This window comes from Heterocephalus glaber, unplaced genomic scaffold, assembly GCF_053883595.1.
Source record: "Heterocephalus glaber isolate CG9 unplaced genomic scaffold, H.glaber_assembly_v1.0 deba00001594, whole genome shotgun sequence".
NCBI lineage: Eukaryota > Metazoa > Chordata > Mammalia > Rodentia > Bathyergidae > Heterocephalus > Heterocephalus glaber.
This window is the reverse complement of record NW_028258369.1, coordinates 13,437,755-13,451,427: the sequence shown is the minus strand read 5'-3', so window position 1 is coordinate 13,451,427 and position 13,673 is coordinate 13,437,755. Positions and strand designations below refer to the sequence as shown.

At 41.1% G+C, this 13,673-nt stretch overlaps 1 protein-coding gene across 19 annotated transcripts in view; it reads left to right on the top strand.

Annotated features, from left to right (window-relative positions):
- Positions 1-13,673, top strand: part of Reps2 (RALBP1 associated Eps domain containing 2) — a 384,213-nt gene that overhangs the window by 125,323 nt on the left and 245,217 nt on the right. For all 19 annotated transcript variants that reach the window (XR_015444120.1, XR_015444116.1, XR_015444119.1 and 16 more), the window contains exon 6: positions 11,876-12,014. Coding sequence is in view for 10 of the 19 variants with exons in the window: in XM_087193684.1 (XP_087049810.1) it covers positions 11,876-12,014 (139 nt within the window). In the remaining 9 variants the exon portion in view is untranslated. The remainder of the gene's footprint in view (positions 1-11,875; positions 12,015-13,673) is intronic.

The following is a 13,673-nucleotide window of genomic DNA, read 5'->3' as shown; positions in this document are numbered from 1 at the left end:
GGGCTTTCTCAAGGTTCAGGAATTCTCTACTGAGTATGCCTGCTTGTCTGCTTGTGTGCGTGTGTACGTGTGTTTTGACTAGAGCCTCAGGCATTTTTCCTTAGTTTTCAATCTTTCCCCTTTTCCCTTGGCTAAGAGTACTGCTCTTGACTCTGTTAAAGTACTTACTCTTGTGATTATTTCAGTACCGTGCCACTTCCACATTTAGCTCTGTGCTTTCCTCTACTTTTATCAGCCAGACACGCAGGCTGATGAGCCATCTGAAGAAATGTCTATGGATGTGCTTATGAGTGACTTATTTAAAAACCCATGCAACTCAGAGAAGAATAACCATCTCAGTATGATCCTTTTCCTCACAGGTCCACAGGGAAAGAAATCTAAGATTTTGGTTGTTTCAGATTATACAGTAAACATCACAGATGTTATTTTTTTGGCTGTGGGTTGTGATCTTTCAAATGCTTGTTCATCAGCGCAATTAAAGATTTTTTTAAAAGTCCAGCAGTCATAGGGTTACAGAGTGAAAATTGTCCCCCCGGCCATTATTCCAGAGGCAACTAATATGACCTATTTCTTTTGTATACACTGTATAAAACATTTTGTTTTATTTATATAGTATTGTATATGAGTTGTATTCATATATATAATTATTGGTAATATATGGAAAGTATAGTTCATCTTTTTACCCATATGCATTTGTTATGCACTTAGCATATTTTACTAAACAGTAAGCTTTTGTAAGTCTACGGCAATACACAGAGCACTTTGTGATCACCTTTTTGTGGTTTTACAAAGTCATAGTATTTTGTTGTATTCATTTTCCATAAACTCATCTAACAACAGCTTCAGGTTGACATAGAATCCCTGCATTCACAGAATTGTTTGCAAATATATGGGATTAGTTCATAGAAATGGAATTATTGGGTGAAAATGTGTTTGCATTTGTAGTTTTTATAGCAGGTTTTAAATTGGAGGCAATACTAGTTTACAGACTTGCAACAATGTATGAAAATATTTGTTTTCCAGTACCTTTACAAACATAATGCGCTACCAGACTTACACTATGTATTTATATTGTGGACTTTTGTCTGTCTGGTAGTGGAAGAATGGTATGTTGATGTATTAAATTTTTTTCTTTTTTTTTTTTTAATCTTTTGAGACAGGGTCTCACTATGCAGTTCGGGTCGGCCTTGAACTCACTGTGTAGCCCAGGCTGGCCTCGAACTCACAGTGATCCTTCTGCCTCAGCCTCCCAACTGCTGGCATTACAAGTATGTGCCACTGCGCTCTGTGTCATGTTGGTATACTTGAATTAGTATATCTCTTTATTGTTGAAGTGGAACATCTTAACCTTAAAGGCCCTTTGTAAATTGTTCTTGTCTGTGGGTTGCTTCTTCATATCCTATTCCATATTTTCCTTTGAGTTATTTGTGTTTTCTTACTCACTTGTCATTCTCAGTAGTCTGAAACCAGAAGCTGATGTCTCTTCTTTTGGACCCATGAGACACTGCAGCATGTGTGCAAAACTGTTGGTTGAGTGGTCAAGAGGAGGTTGTGGGCTCCAGGGACACTTGAAGGAGCTTGTGGGGGGACTAGGGCTATAGCTCAGTGGTAGAGCACTTGCCTACCATGTACAAGGTCCTGGCTTCCATCCTCAGTACTACCAAAAATAAAGTTAGAGTTCTTTTCCATTCTGCAAGCCCACCTGCAGTGGGAATTTCTTGTTTTTATGATGGTGGCAATAAAGTTGAATTACTTAGTTTACAAGTGTGTATTAAGGCTTAAAAAATCCTCTGTTGTTAGAGATGCTAAATGTCAACACTGTGTGTGTTGACCTCCCAGCCCTGCTTAGAGAACTAAGTTCTTTAACTGAAATTCAAGAGAGGGAGGGAGAGAATATGAATATGTTTGTGTGGAACAAGAAGAACTTATTTGATACATTTTATAGATATTTGTATGCCTTGTTCTTGAGCTATTGCTTACCAGATTCATTCCCCATTTTATTTCAACACGTAGCTGGAGGTTTATACCATCGCTTAAGAAATAAGTGATTCATATGTCCTGTCTGTGTTCTATTTCACTGTGTCTGCTGTAGGAGCCACAGATGGCCAAATGGCACTATTATTGCAAGGAGGCCCTACTTTTGTAGCATCAAGCCCCTTCCCTACTTATTTTCTTCACTTACTTATAGTTCTGTTTCTCATTTTGTACCATTATTTCTGAGGAAGGAAGCATTTTATTTAAACTGATACTGAAGTTTTACTTTTGTTAGCTGAGATTTTTTTTACCTGTTTTTTTATTGTATTTCTTTTGTTTTATTTTGGTTTTGAGACAGGGTCTTGCTATATAACCCAGGCTGGCCTCATACTTGAAGCAGTCCTCCTGTCTCAGCCTCCCAAGTGCTGGGATTACAGGCATGCGCCACCTCAGGTGCTTACTACATGCTCACACTACTTGAACATTAAAGAGAGGTTATTTGCTTGGTTTTGTTGTTGGCAGCATCTCTACATGAAAGGCAAAAATGTTTCATTTTACAAGACAAGAGTATTAAAAGAATATGGAGTTACTGAAAGAAAACTCCAGGAAAGAGGGTATCTCTGAGATAGAAATTGAAGGATGTGTATGGGAAAAGGACATTTATTCCATAATTATCACATTGATTTGGATGTTGCCTTGAGGCCTTGCAGAAGTTATGGATGGAGGAATGGGAGATGGTAAGTGTGGTAGACATGAGTTAGTGTTATAGTGGTCAGGCTCCCGATGAATGCAGATGAGCGCATTATATTTCTGGTGTCAGCATTGTTGCTTTTCCTTATATGGAATGGGGCATTACATTAAAGTCTTATGGTGGCCAGACCTTTCCTGGTAATAGCTAGGACCACACTGATTTGATAGCTCTGATTTAAACTCTCAGATATAGCTGAAAACACCTGATTGAACTGCTGGTCCTAGACAGTACTTTGTGAAAATAGACAAGAGTGTGGTGTTTATTTCTGATTTGTTCCCCAGAACCCTTTGGTCTCAGTTATGACTATGCCATCAGCATGGAAGCCTTGTTTCCAACAGTACCATTTTAGCCCTTAGGCCCATCATTATTCCACTTGATCTTACATGAGCAGGTGTTGTCAGGCCCCCAATTGCCTGTACCAAGAACAGTAGTCACTACTGACTGAGTGCTTATTGGGTTCCAATGCTATGTTGTCCCCTTTCAGTCCTTCAACAGTCTTGCATGGTAGGTAGTACTGCCTCCATCAATTTGGAAATACTTATTAAGTGGCTTCTATGGGTTAGCCAGCAGCACCAGAGTAACATTGAGGGCTACAAACTTGCAGTCCAGGCACTTGTATTCAAGAGGAGGAGAAAGATTCAAATTGATCCCACCTATACATGTAGACTTAAAAACTAATAACTGCCATAAAGACAAGGGAGTGTCCTGGTTACATATAACAGGGAAATCCAGCCTCAGCTAGAAAGTGAGGGAAGGCATTCCCGAAGAAGTGAGGCTTTTGACTTGAGCTGTGAAGGACGACTGGGACTTCATCAGGCAAAGCAAGGATGGAGCTGAGACGTGAGGAGAGGAGTGTTCCAGATAGAGGTGAGAGCCTAGACAAAGGACACATATTGATCAGGGTTCTCGATTATGGGTGATAGAATCTCCTTTGGCTAGTTTAAACAAATAGTGATTTATAATAGGGGATGTGGATAGCCCACCAACTCTGTGGAAGGGTTCAAGATCCAGACTCTGTTCTGAGCTTTCAGGAACGATCCCCAAACCCCACAGGTGAGCTGGGATGCTGAGGGAGTTTTGCCTCTGCCACAGTCAGAGAGCTACAGAACTGGGAAGCTGTTGCCATAGCTTCAGGTTCAGTTCCACACCATGCATAACCTAGGTCAGCAAATGAAGGCTTTGTTCCCTGAGTCTTTCACCGTGTAACTTGGCTCTGAATCACATTTCCATGAGCATATTTGTTTAGTGGAACCTGAGTTCCACCCAGAATTCTAGCAGCAAAAGCGTTTGGACAGTGTACTTTTTGGCTGGCCAGCCTGTGCAGTGCAGGGAGTTATGCTGAGAGGCAGTAGAATGGAGTCTGAGTGAGCCAGTCTGCCATGCATGGCCTGGAGAGGAGACACACTTGAAGGACTGGAAGAAGGATGGCATGGCTAGAGCCTGGAGTGGGAGGGAGAGGAGGCTGGAGGGTAAGGCCGGGTCCTTTGGAAGCCGGTGTCTCAGAAATTAACTTCTTGGTGCACGAACATCGCAGGTTTGCAGTTTGCACCCACCTCTGTTTGCCTACAGCCCTGTGCTCTGTTGGCACCTTCAGTCAGTAGTCTTACTCTCTAAAGTGTTTCTTATATTCAGCCTGAGTTCTTGGTGCATCTGTTTCCCGTCTGACCTCAGGTTTCCTTGAGTGTGAAGGGGAGGACACACTGGAGAAGAGGTAGACAGCCTTGACCCGAAGGCTAAGGACAGGGTGGGAACATCACTGCAGCATTTCTGCAAGTCCCTGGCCTTGTCAAGGTCTCCTCTTACTGCTGATTTCTTATTTTCTCCTGACCTTGCCCTCTAAGTAAAGAGTACAATTCTGACAGTCGTGAGGGAATATCCCCTTGTGGAACAGTAGATGGAAGAATTGGAGACAGTGGTTACTCATAAGCATTTCTTTTGTTAATTAAAATGGTGTCAGTGCCACATACTAAAATATCAGTAAAATGACTGAATATCTGTATTGTAGGCTATCTGCTGGATTCTTTTTTTTTTTTTTTTTTGGTACTGGGGATTGAACTTGGGGCCTTGCGCTTGTGAGGCAGGCGGTGGAACCACTGAGCTAAATCCCCAACCCTGGATTCTTTCATGATAGGGAACATATGCCAGATACTGCTTACATGCAAAAATTATGTGAGAAATAAGAGGTGCTATATCTATATAATTTAATAATCTATCAGCCAAAATCTTAAACTATACCAAACGATGGGGAGGAGGGTGAAAATGTAGAGTAGCCATTCATATCCCAAGATCAAATTCTCAGTCTACAAAATTGCTGCAGTGATTCAGACATTGCAGTAAGGTTCTTTCTGAAAAGGAAACATTCCATTTTATAAAATGGATCAATAGATAGAAAGAAATAACCATAGAGCCTGATGATCAAGAGTACATACTTTGGACTCAGTTCATATTCTGGCTCAGAATAAATAAATAAACCAGAATTTATTTATTGCAACTTTCTGTGAGTTTATAATTATTTCAAAATAAAAAGCAAAACAGTTTTCAACAGAGTTCTCTAACTTCGTAGATAAGTTGAAGAGGGTCCAGCCTCTACAGTGTTGGTGACACTGATAAATGATAAACTTTAGCTTCAGTCATTATAGGTAGAAGTCATATTAACCGGATTTCTGTCTCCAAAGGGGGATTGACAGTTTGTATGATCATTTGTTTATTTGTTCACGCATTCAACAACTACTTATTGAGGGCTTTCTATGTGCTAGGCACTTTCCAGGCACTAGGAACATGATAGTAATCAGGATAAACAAGTTACTGCCCTTGTGGGCTTTATATTGCAGTGGCAAAGGCTAAGAGACAGAGCATACACACAGTTTATTAAACATTATATGGAATGGTTTACTGTTAAGATTGCTGAGCTATGCCTCCTTTTTCTAGCTCCTTTTCTTCATTCCTCATTTAAATGTTTTCCTACAGTTTCATCCTAGTTCTTCTTCTTCTTTTTTTTTTTTAAACTCTGTACATCTTCCCTGGAATCTCCTTCAGACCAATGAAAGATGGATCCATTTTAAGCAAAAGTAGAGACTGCTGTAAAAATGAATCAACATTCTGCTCATATAGGTAATCTGCATGAACCGTCAAATTATAATAGGAAAAGTATTCGAGCTCAAAATAGTCTAATGTCATTAGGTTATCAAGTTACAAAATTGAATTAACTTCAGACTTCTATCTCCAGTGCAGGACTGGCTGTGCCATTGGGATGGGCCAGATCTTCTTTTCCTTTTGGCTTTGCTTGAAAGATAGATGAGTTGGAAGAACAGCTGCTATAACAAATACGCCTCACTTCTTAATGACTTACCGCAGTAGACAGATTTCTCACTCATATAACAGTTTGCAGACACTTTATTTTTCAGCACCAGACCTCCTTCTGCCCTGTGACTTTACCATCCTCCATTCAGTGGCAGATGGGGCCAAACATAGAGGAGTGTACAGGGCAGTACTTTTGCCCAGAAGTGGTATGGGTCATTGGTGCTCACATTGCAATGTCTATGACTTAGTCACGTGACTGCATCTAACCGCAAGAAGGGAGCAGAAAATGTCACTGCTGGCTGAGTAGCCAGTCACTGATACCAGGTATTTATTGGAGGATGTCTACCGTAATCACACATATCAGCACTGCCATCATTTGCCGCTGTGATGTCTTTTCTCAGCCTCATGACTGGCCAGTTCCCGTGATCTTTCTTTAGGCAGATTAATATTTGTTTGGGCTATAGAGTAGTCTCTCCAGCCTGTTACCCCTTTTTCTTTAGGATAGTTGAGTCTTCTCACATCTTTGCTCCTGAGATGATGCTTTTATCAGTGATTATGGTAAATGTATTTCCAAAATATTTTTGGCAAGGGAAGTGTCCTCACATATTCACTTTGGGCTTGGTATTAGCTTTTGCTCCTCCAGATGGTTTATTTTTTGCAAAAGCACCAAAAGGACATTGTTTTATGATCTCTATCCTCGTACGTGAAATGGCTGGGCTCTAAGGCCACGGCATTTACACAGTGCCTCCAGGGTGGGCTTATATTCTAAACAGAAATGTTCTGTGGTTGAATCAATATACACACACTCAGTATGTTCTCCCTGATAACACTTCCTTGCAATTCGTATTATTCGCTTTTGCTTGATTTTGAAGGTACTTTGGGGGTAAATGTTACCTTTTGGGATTTTAATAATAATAGTACTTTTTAATGAGCCTTTTGAAGTCTCTTTCATTATAAACAGCCTATTCCCCCAGAGATAATAACTTGCAGTGTCAAATATTTGCATTTCACTTGATACAAAACCAAGGAGTTGAATGTTTTAAATACAAGCAAATCTAATTCTTCTGTGTCTACAGAAACTGTATAATGAACCATATGTATGTGGCTTAAGCAGACAAATGTGAAAGATCTCTCTCTCTCTCTCTCTCTCTCTCTCTCTCTCTCTCCATTTTTCTTAAAAACACTGGCAGAGCTCAAAATTGGCATCAAGTAGCAAATATCTCTGGTCAGCCAACAAAACTGCCAGAGTTAGAGTTGAACTGGGGAGGGCTCTTAGGGTGTGTGCAAAAATATAGCTTTTCCTGTCTCTGGCTTCTATTTCAGTACCTTTAGTTCACAAGTAGCCATTTTCTCTTAGGTGGCTGAATTTTCAGATCTTTATCCAAAATGATGTGTCGACTATTATGGCTGATGTTCACTTGGTTCAGAGGAAATAGTCTCGTGCATCTGGATCCTGCAGGGATGTGGCCCCTAGCTGCTGACAAAGCGGGTGGTGAGCTGCCTGGAGTGGCCCTTCTGTCGGTGGTGGCTATGGAGCCTTTTCTCGCTGCTCTTCCTCTCAGTCCTCCTTCTGGGCCTCCTTTACTTCTGGCCCAGGTTGCTGGTACAGCTGTAACTGGTCTTCCTGGCTTTAGTCTTTACCACTCCAATCTCCTCACTGAAGTGGTCTTTCTGTAACTCAAAACTCAAATCTGATCATTTGATCGCCCTGTTTAATATTTATCTGTGTCTCCCTAGTGTCTTCGCAGTATAGTCTGAGCCTGTTATCTGTGGGCCCTGCTGTTTATGCAGTGAAGTTTAAATGGTTTGCTTCTTGTAGTGGATCAGCTTCCATTTGGAATATTTCAACTTACTGGTCTTTGGAATATTATCTACTCCTTCTATAGTCTTGCAACACTCAGATATGGAACTTCAGAATTCCTTTAAAGATCAGACCATAAGTTAAATACAGAAAATCAAGAACTCCTTTTGCTAGATCTCAAACTTTAAAATATGAAGTGGACTCTTAGATTTCTTGTCATTAAAAAGAACATATCTGTTGTGATATAAGACATGTCCCTGAACTTACTCAAGCTTGTCAATAAGTAGGCATACTTTTTAGTGTCTGTGTTATACCTGCTAGGGACTGCATGTGGGATAAAGTAGTATCTGATGTGACTGTAGCCCTCTGTGTTGAAACCTGGGTGAAGATACTTAAGAATGCTTGAAATGTTCAAACTCTTGGTATTCACCACTGTTATCCTAAAGATACATTTTTTTAAAAAAGATGCTCAAGTCACTTGGCTTATTAAATCAATTTAAAATATACATTGATGTTGAAGGTGTAGCTCAGTGGTAGAGCACTTGGTTAGCATGTGTGCGGATCCAGGTTCAATCCTAAGCAGCACACCATGCATGCACACACGTGCATGCTTGTGCACAAGCACACACACACACACAAGCACACACACACACACGCACACACACACACCATAAAATACATAGTGAGAAGCAAAGAGAAAGAGATGGCAGTAGCTTAGCACATTTAATGAAAATGATCACACAGTGTTCATGTGCCCTCTCCCTTTGTGGCAGAACCTTTTTGGTCTTGGGGAGTAGGAACTAACTAACTCTCCTTGCAAGCTCAAGTTTTCTTGAAGAGGAAGTGGAATCCAAGAAGTGAGAGTCAAGGAGCTAGCCAGTGTCCACAGAGGTGGAGTTTCTGCTGGTTCCTGCTTGTTCTGCCATTATGGGCCCGGCCCTAGTTGCTTTGTGTTTGCCTCGCTGTTCATTTACCTTCAGCCGCCAGCAGCCTTCCTTACTCCTACTCTGTATTGCTTCCCTGGCTACCTCACAGGTACTACTGGACTTTGATTCTGGGCGCTCGTAACTAATTCCCACCTGGCCTTTACATCATGGCCCTGCTGTGCAACTGTTCAGTTTCTGCTTGTTATCTATTTCTTATCTACATCTTTAAGAATGAGCATCTAGTCTAAGTTTTCTTGCCAGGGAAGAGCTTCCATGCCAGAGCACTTCAAAGGCTGGCACCTTGTGTGCGTGCCACACTTACTTTGAGTCGCTAGGCGAGACCAAGCGTGAGATGAGTCTTGGGTCTATACATGGATGGCTGCTGGCCTCATCTTGGTAGCACAGCACAGGGATGGGCAGCAGCGGCCTCTGTTGCAGCTGTGGGCATGGGAGATGCATGGAGAGCCCTCTGGGCAGCGGGGCTTGAGGAATGGGTAGGCTTTGGGTACACTGGTATAAGAGGAAGAGTGTCCTGGGAAGAAGGTATACATTTGACCCCAAAGGAAGGAGCTGAGAGTGGACGAGGAGGAGGCTGGATTATACCCACCCTGAAGGCCAAGTAGAGGAGGTGAACTGTTTTGTTAGGCAACAGATCACCTCTATAGGCCTTTAGCAGGGGAATCAATCGCCCTCTCCTGTCCATTTCTGATTCCTACTGTCAGAACAGACCTGAGCTTACTAAGAGGCCACTGATGCCACCCAGGTGTGAGGTAATGTGAAGAGAAAATAGTGAGCAGATGGTCACGGGATAGGGGAAAGAGCAAACATATGCTGACCTTAACAACAACTGGAAGGGGCAGCTGCAGTACCAGGAGGGAAGGGTGTCCCAGGGGAGCAGTGGCTTCCATTTCCGAAGCAGGGAATGCAGCAGGCCAATGCTCAGCATGGCCTTCTGCACCTTTATTCACGGGAAAGTGGGGAGACTGAGCTTTTGCACCATCTCTGCCCACTTCATCCTCACAAACATCCATTCTGGTCTCTCCTGCCTATGCCCAGCTGGTCAGTTCTCTTACTCCAGCTCTTTCTGTCAGAGCTGACCTGGAAGACAGTGTTCTGGTGAGTTTTCCATGTTATAATCTGACCAGTCATCTACTCCAATCCCAGCCAGCGCCCCTCCACTCTGTGTTCTGCTTCTGAACCTGTCAGTTGACTGGGTACATTAAAGTGCTGCTAGGGCATGGCTTTGGAATGTGGTGGGAGCATTTTGGAACGTTTTGTGGCCCATCAAATGCTCAGCTTGACTTTTGTTTTGTTTGTTTTGCTTTCTTTGTATTGTTTCTTACTAGCAATAAGTGATTTCTGAAAAAAATTGAGAAAAATCCAGTTTAAAAATATCTGGATATGCAGGAACATGACTATGAATAAAGAGATTATAAAAAGAAAGAGGGCCATTATTTGCTGCCTGCAAGGGTTCCCTAATGTGGGCAAGTCCCTTAAGCTCTCTGGGAAAAGGATAATAATACCTCCTATGCCTACCTCCACATGTCTTGAGATACTCAAATGAGGTAGGGATGTGTGAAATGCTTCATAAATGTCAAAGCATGCTACAAATTTGAGGTATTAACTAATGAGACAGCGACTCCCTGAGTATTTAAAAGTGGTTTGATTTACATTTAGTAGAAACTCATGTGATGTGGAAGTGATATAGTGATTACTAATCGCATGTATTGACTCCTAACCACACAGCCCTCACCTTCTGCGTGACTTTCTTTCTGACCATCCCGGAGGACCCCAGTTCTTCCTTTGAGGGGCAGCTTCTTCACAGGTGCACCCTCACTCAGCATTTCTGGGAGCATCCATTCTCCTTGCATCGATTCATGCCCTTCTCCCAAAGCACCCTTAACCCGAGGTTTCAGATGTCAAAGTGATAGATGCTTTACTGCAAAGGTGATATCTAAAGCCCCCCATTTTTTTTTTTTGGTACCAGGGATCGAACTCAGGACCTTGTACTTGTGAGGCAGGCAGCGGAACCACTGAGCTAAATTCCCGGCCCACAGCCCCTAATGTCATGGTCTCCTTTTTGAGGTGTTCCCAGGAAGCATTAATTTCTGGAATGGTGTATGGGGGCGGTTTCTGGGGATAGTGGGTAGAATGCCCTCCCAATGATTAATTCCTTGACAGTGTGCTCAGAAGCGGGAACTTGACAGCTTTTGGCAGTAATACCCCTCCCTTTCTTTCTTAGTTTCCTTTTGTCCTAGAGCTCACCTTCTTTGTGTTCACTTCTTGGTTCTGTGGAAGTGGCCCTTTGCAGGTAGCCCCTTAATCTTAAGGTAAATGAGCAAGATGGGACAAAGCCTGGCTCCTCCTCCTCACATTATCATTTTTGTTTCTTTCCCCAAAGCCTAATAGAGCTTTTTGTTTTCTCCTCTACTGCTTTTTCCTGTTTGCTGGGCGCCTAAATCTTTGCATTTGACATGCTCGCCCTCTAGTGGCATGTTGGATGCAACCCCTTGTTACTCTGTTTATTGGGATACCCTTGACATCTGTTCTCATGCTCACCTCTGTTACTAAGAGTTACGGTATCCCCAACTACACATGTGGACAGGCAGGGTCAGTGACTTTGACTTGCCACCCAAGTAGGACCTGGGGACATGGGACTTGAATTGGCACTTTTGACTCTTGAGTTTATACAATGTGAATGCAACAGAAAAAATAGATCATGTGGTTGTAGCTGTTCTAATAGGTTTTAATTATGGTTTAAAAATAATCTAAATTATTTTTCTGTCTACTCAGCTGACCAGAAGGGATCAAAATGTGGTAAATAGTTGAAGATAAGGATGATTTTTTTACCCTTCATCACATTGGAAAAATTTTTATCACTCACCAAGTGTTCAGTATTTCATGCACAGTCCTGTTCAACACTTTGAGGACTACAAAAAAGTGTAAAGCTTGATGTCTATCCTACAGTTTATGTTGCTGTTACATTTTAGTTATGATACAGATAAATTTGTTCCCTTGAGGAAAAAATTAAGTATAATGCATAATAACGTTTATTGGTGTTTAAATTTTCTACTTCAACTCAATAAGGCAGACACTCTGAGCATTTCCTTTTTACTTTTAAAGTCCTTTTCAGTGGAGAGAGAACTGCAGGATAACAACAGCAATTACCCGGATGAGCCCTGGAGAATAACTGAAGAGCAGCGGGAATACTACATCAATCAGTTTCGATCCCTTCAGCCGGACCCCAGTTCCTTCATTTCAGGTGAGAGCATGGGGGGGTCCCTGGACATTGTTCTCACACAAGTAATGGTAAACATCCTGAGAAAATAGTTCACACAAAGTGAACATGACAGCCTTCCAGGGTTTCGGTTTGTCTTTCTCTGAGGTGGAGTTTCTTATCAAATAGAAACCATGCAGAAAAAAGATGGCAGTGACATTGGGAAAATTATGTTGCTGTTTCAGAGAGGTTAAATGGAATTTGGGAGAACCTGGTCTAGACCCTGCACCTTATTAGCTGAAGCAGTTCTTGAAATGGTAAATTGTAGCTCTAAAGGGACATGTTAAATTGCTTACTCATTATAGTACAGCTTGAGCAAGGGCGGAGCGGAGCCTTCTAAGGAATTAGTTTCACAAGTCTCCTTATGTTTTACACACCCTAGAAGGTTAAACTCAGGCTCGTTTTCTTTAGCTCAAATCTTTCTCCTCTGGTTTTTCTGAGAGAAATTAAAATGTGGAAGGAAAATTGGCTAGCATTTTTCCACATGTCAATCCTTCTGTGTTGTCTTCAGATATATGTATTCTTGTAGACTTCTCATGTAAAATTCAAGTGCAGAGGAATAGATTTAATTCCTCTGTATGCCTATATTTAACAGGCTGGAGATTAAACAAACAATGAAATAGTAGAGTCTGCAAGAAAAACTCACACAACTTTTTATACTTCAATTTTGAAGAAAAACAGTGTGTTCTTGGTAATTGTAACCCGACATATTGAAGTGTGGGTTAACACTAGTTTTCTTCTTTAAAATAAGGTGTGTAATTGAGGTATACTTATACAAATAAATGCAAACAATTTTCTGATTGGTGGTAATAACTTTATCGGAAGCAGTACAGTATAGATAGATACAACAAATTAACATTACCATTACCATCATGATTTAAAAACCCGAGCAGAATCCTAGATTATATGCATTGAGCACTTGATAACCTTATTCCTGCTCAAGTGAGTTTCTTCACAACATATGCCAAACACAAATATGTATATGGTAAAAGTGTTTTTACTGTCTTCTAACTTGTTTTGCAAAATCTCAAATGTAGATACAACAAGGCTAGCTGATATAACAAATTCTTATTTACCTATCACACAGCACCAGTGATTTTGTTTTCCTTCTCAGCCTAGATGATTTTTAGTTGCAATTGCCGCACTGTTCCACTTGAAAAATATTTCAGGTGTATCTCTAAAGTCTCCTTAAAAAGTATAGTGGCAAATCATTGGCACCTGTGGAAAAAAAAAACCAAACCAAACTCTTTCACATCAAGTCTTCATTGTTGAAATTTCCCTGTTTCATAAATGCCTTTTTATGTTTTTAAATGGCTTTATTCCTGTTTGTTTATTTTTAGTGGTACTAGAGATTGAATCTGGGTAGTTCTGAGCTACATCCTCAGCCCTTTTTGTTTATTTATTTTATCTTTAAATTGGATGTCGTTGTGTTGCCCAGGCTGGCCTCAAACTTGCAGTACTGCCTCAGCCTCTTGAGTAGCTCAGGTTATTGGCATTTACCACCATACTTGGCTCATGAATGCCTTTAAATTTCTTTTTAGCTTGATCACAATTAAAAGAAGTTCACATATTGCAATTAGTTCATGTGTCTTTAAAAAAAATCTTTATAGATATATGTATGATTCACATACCATAAACTTCTAG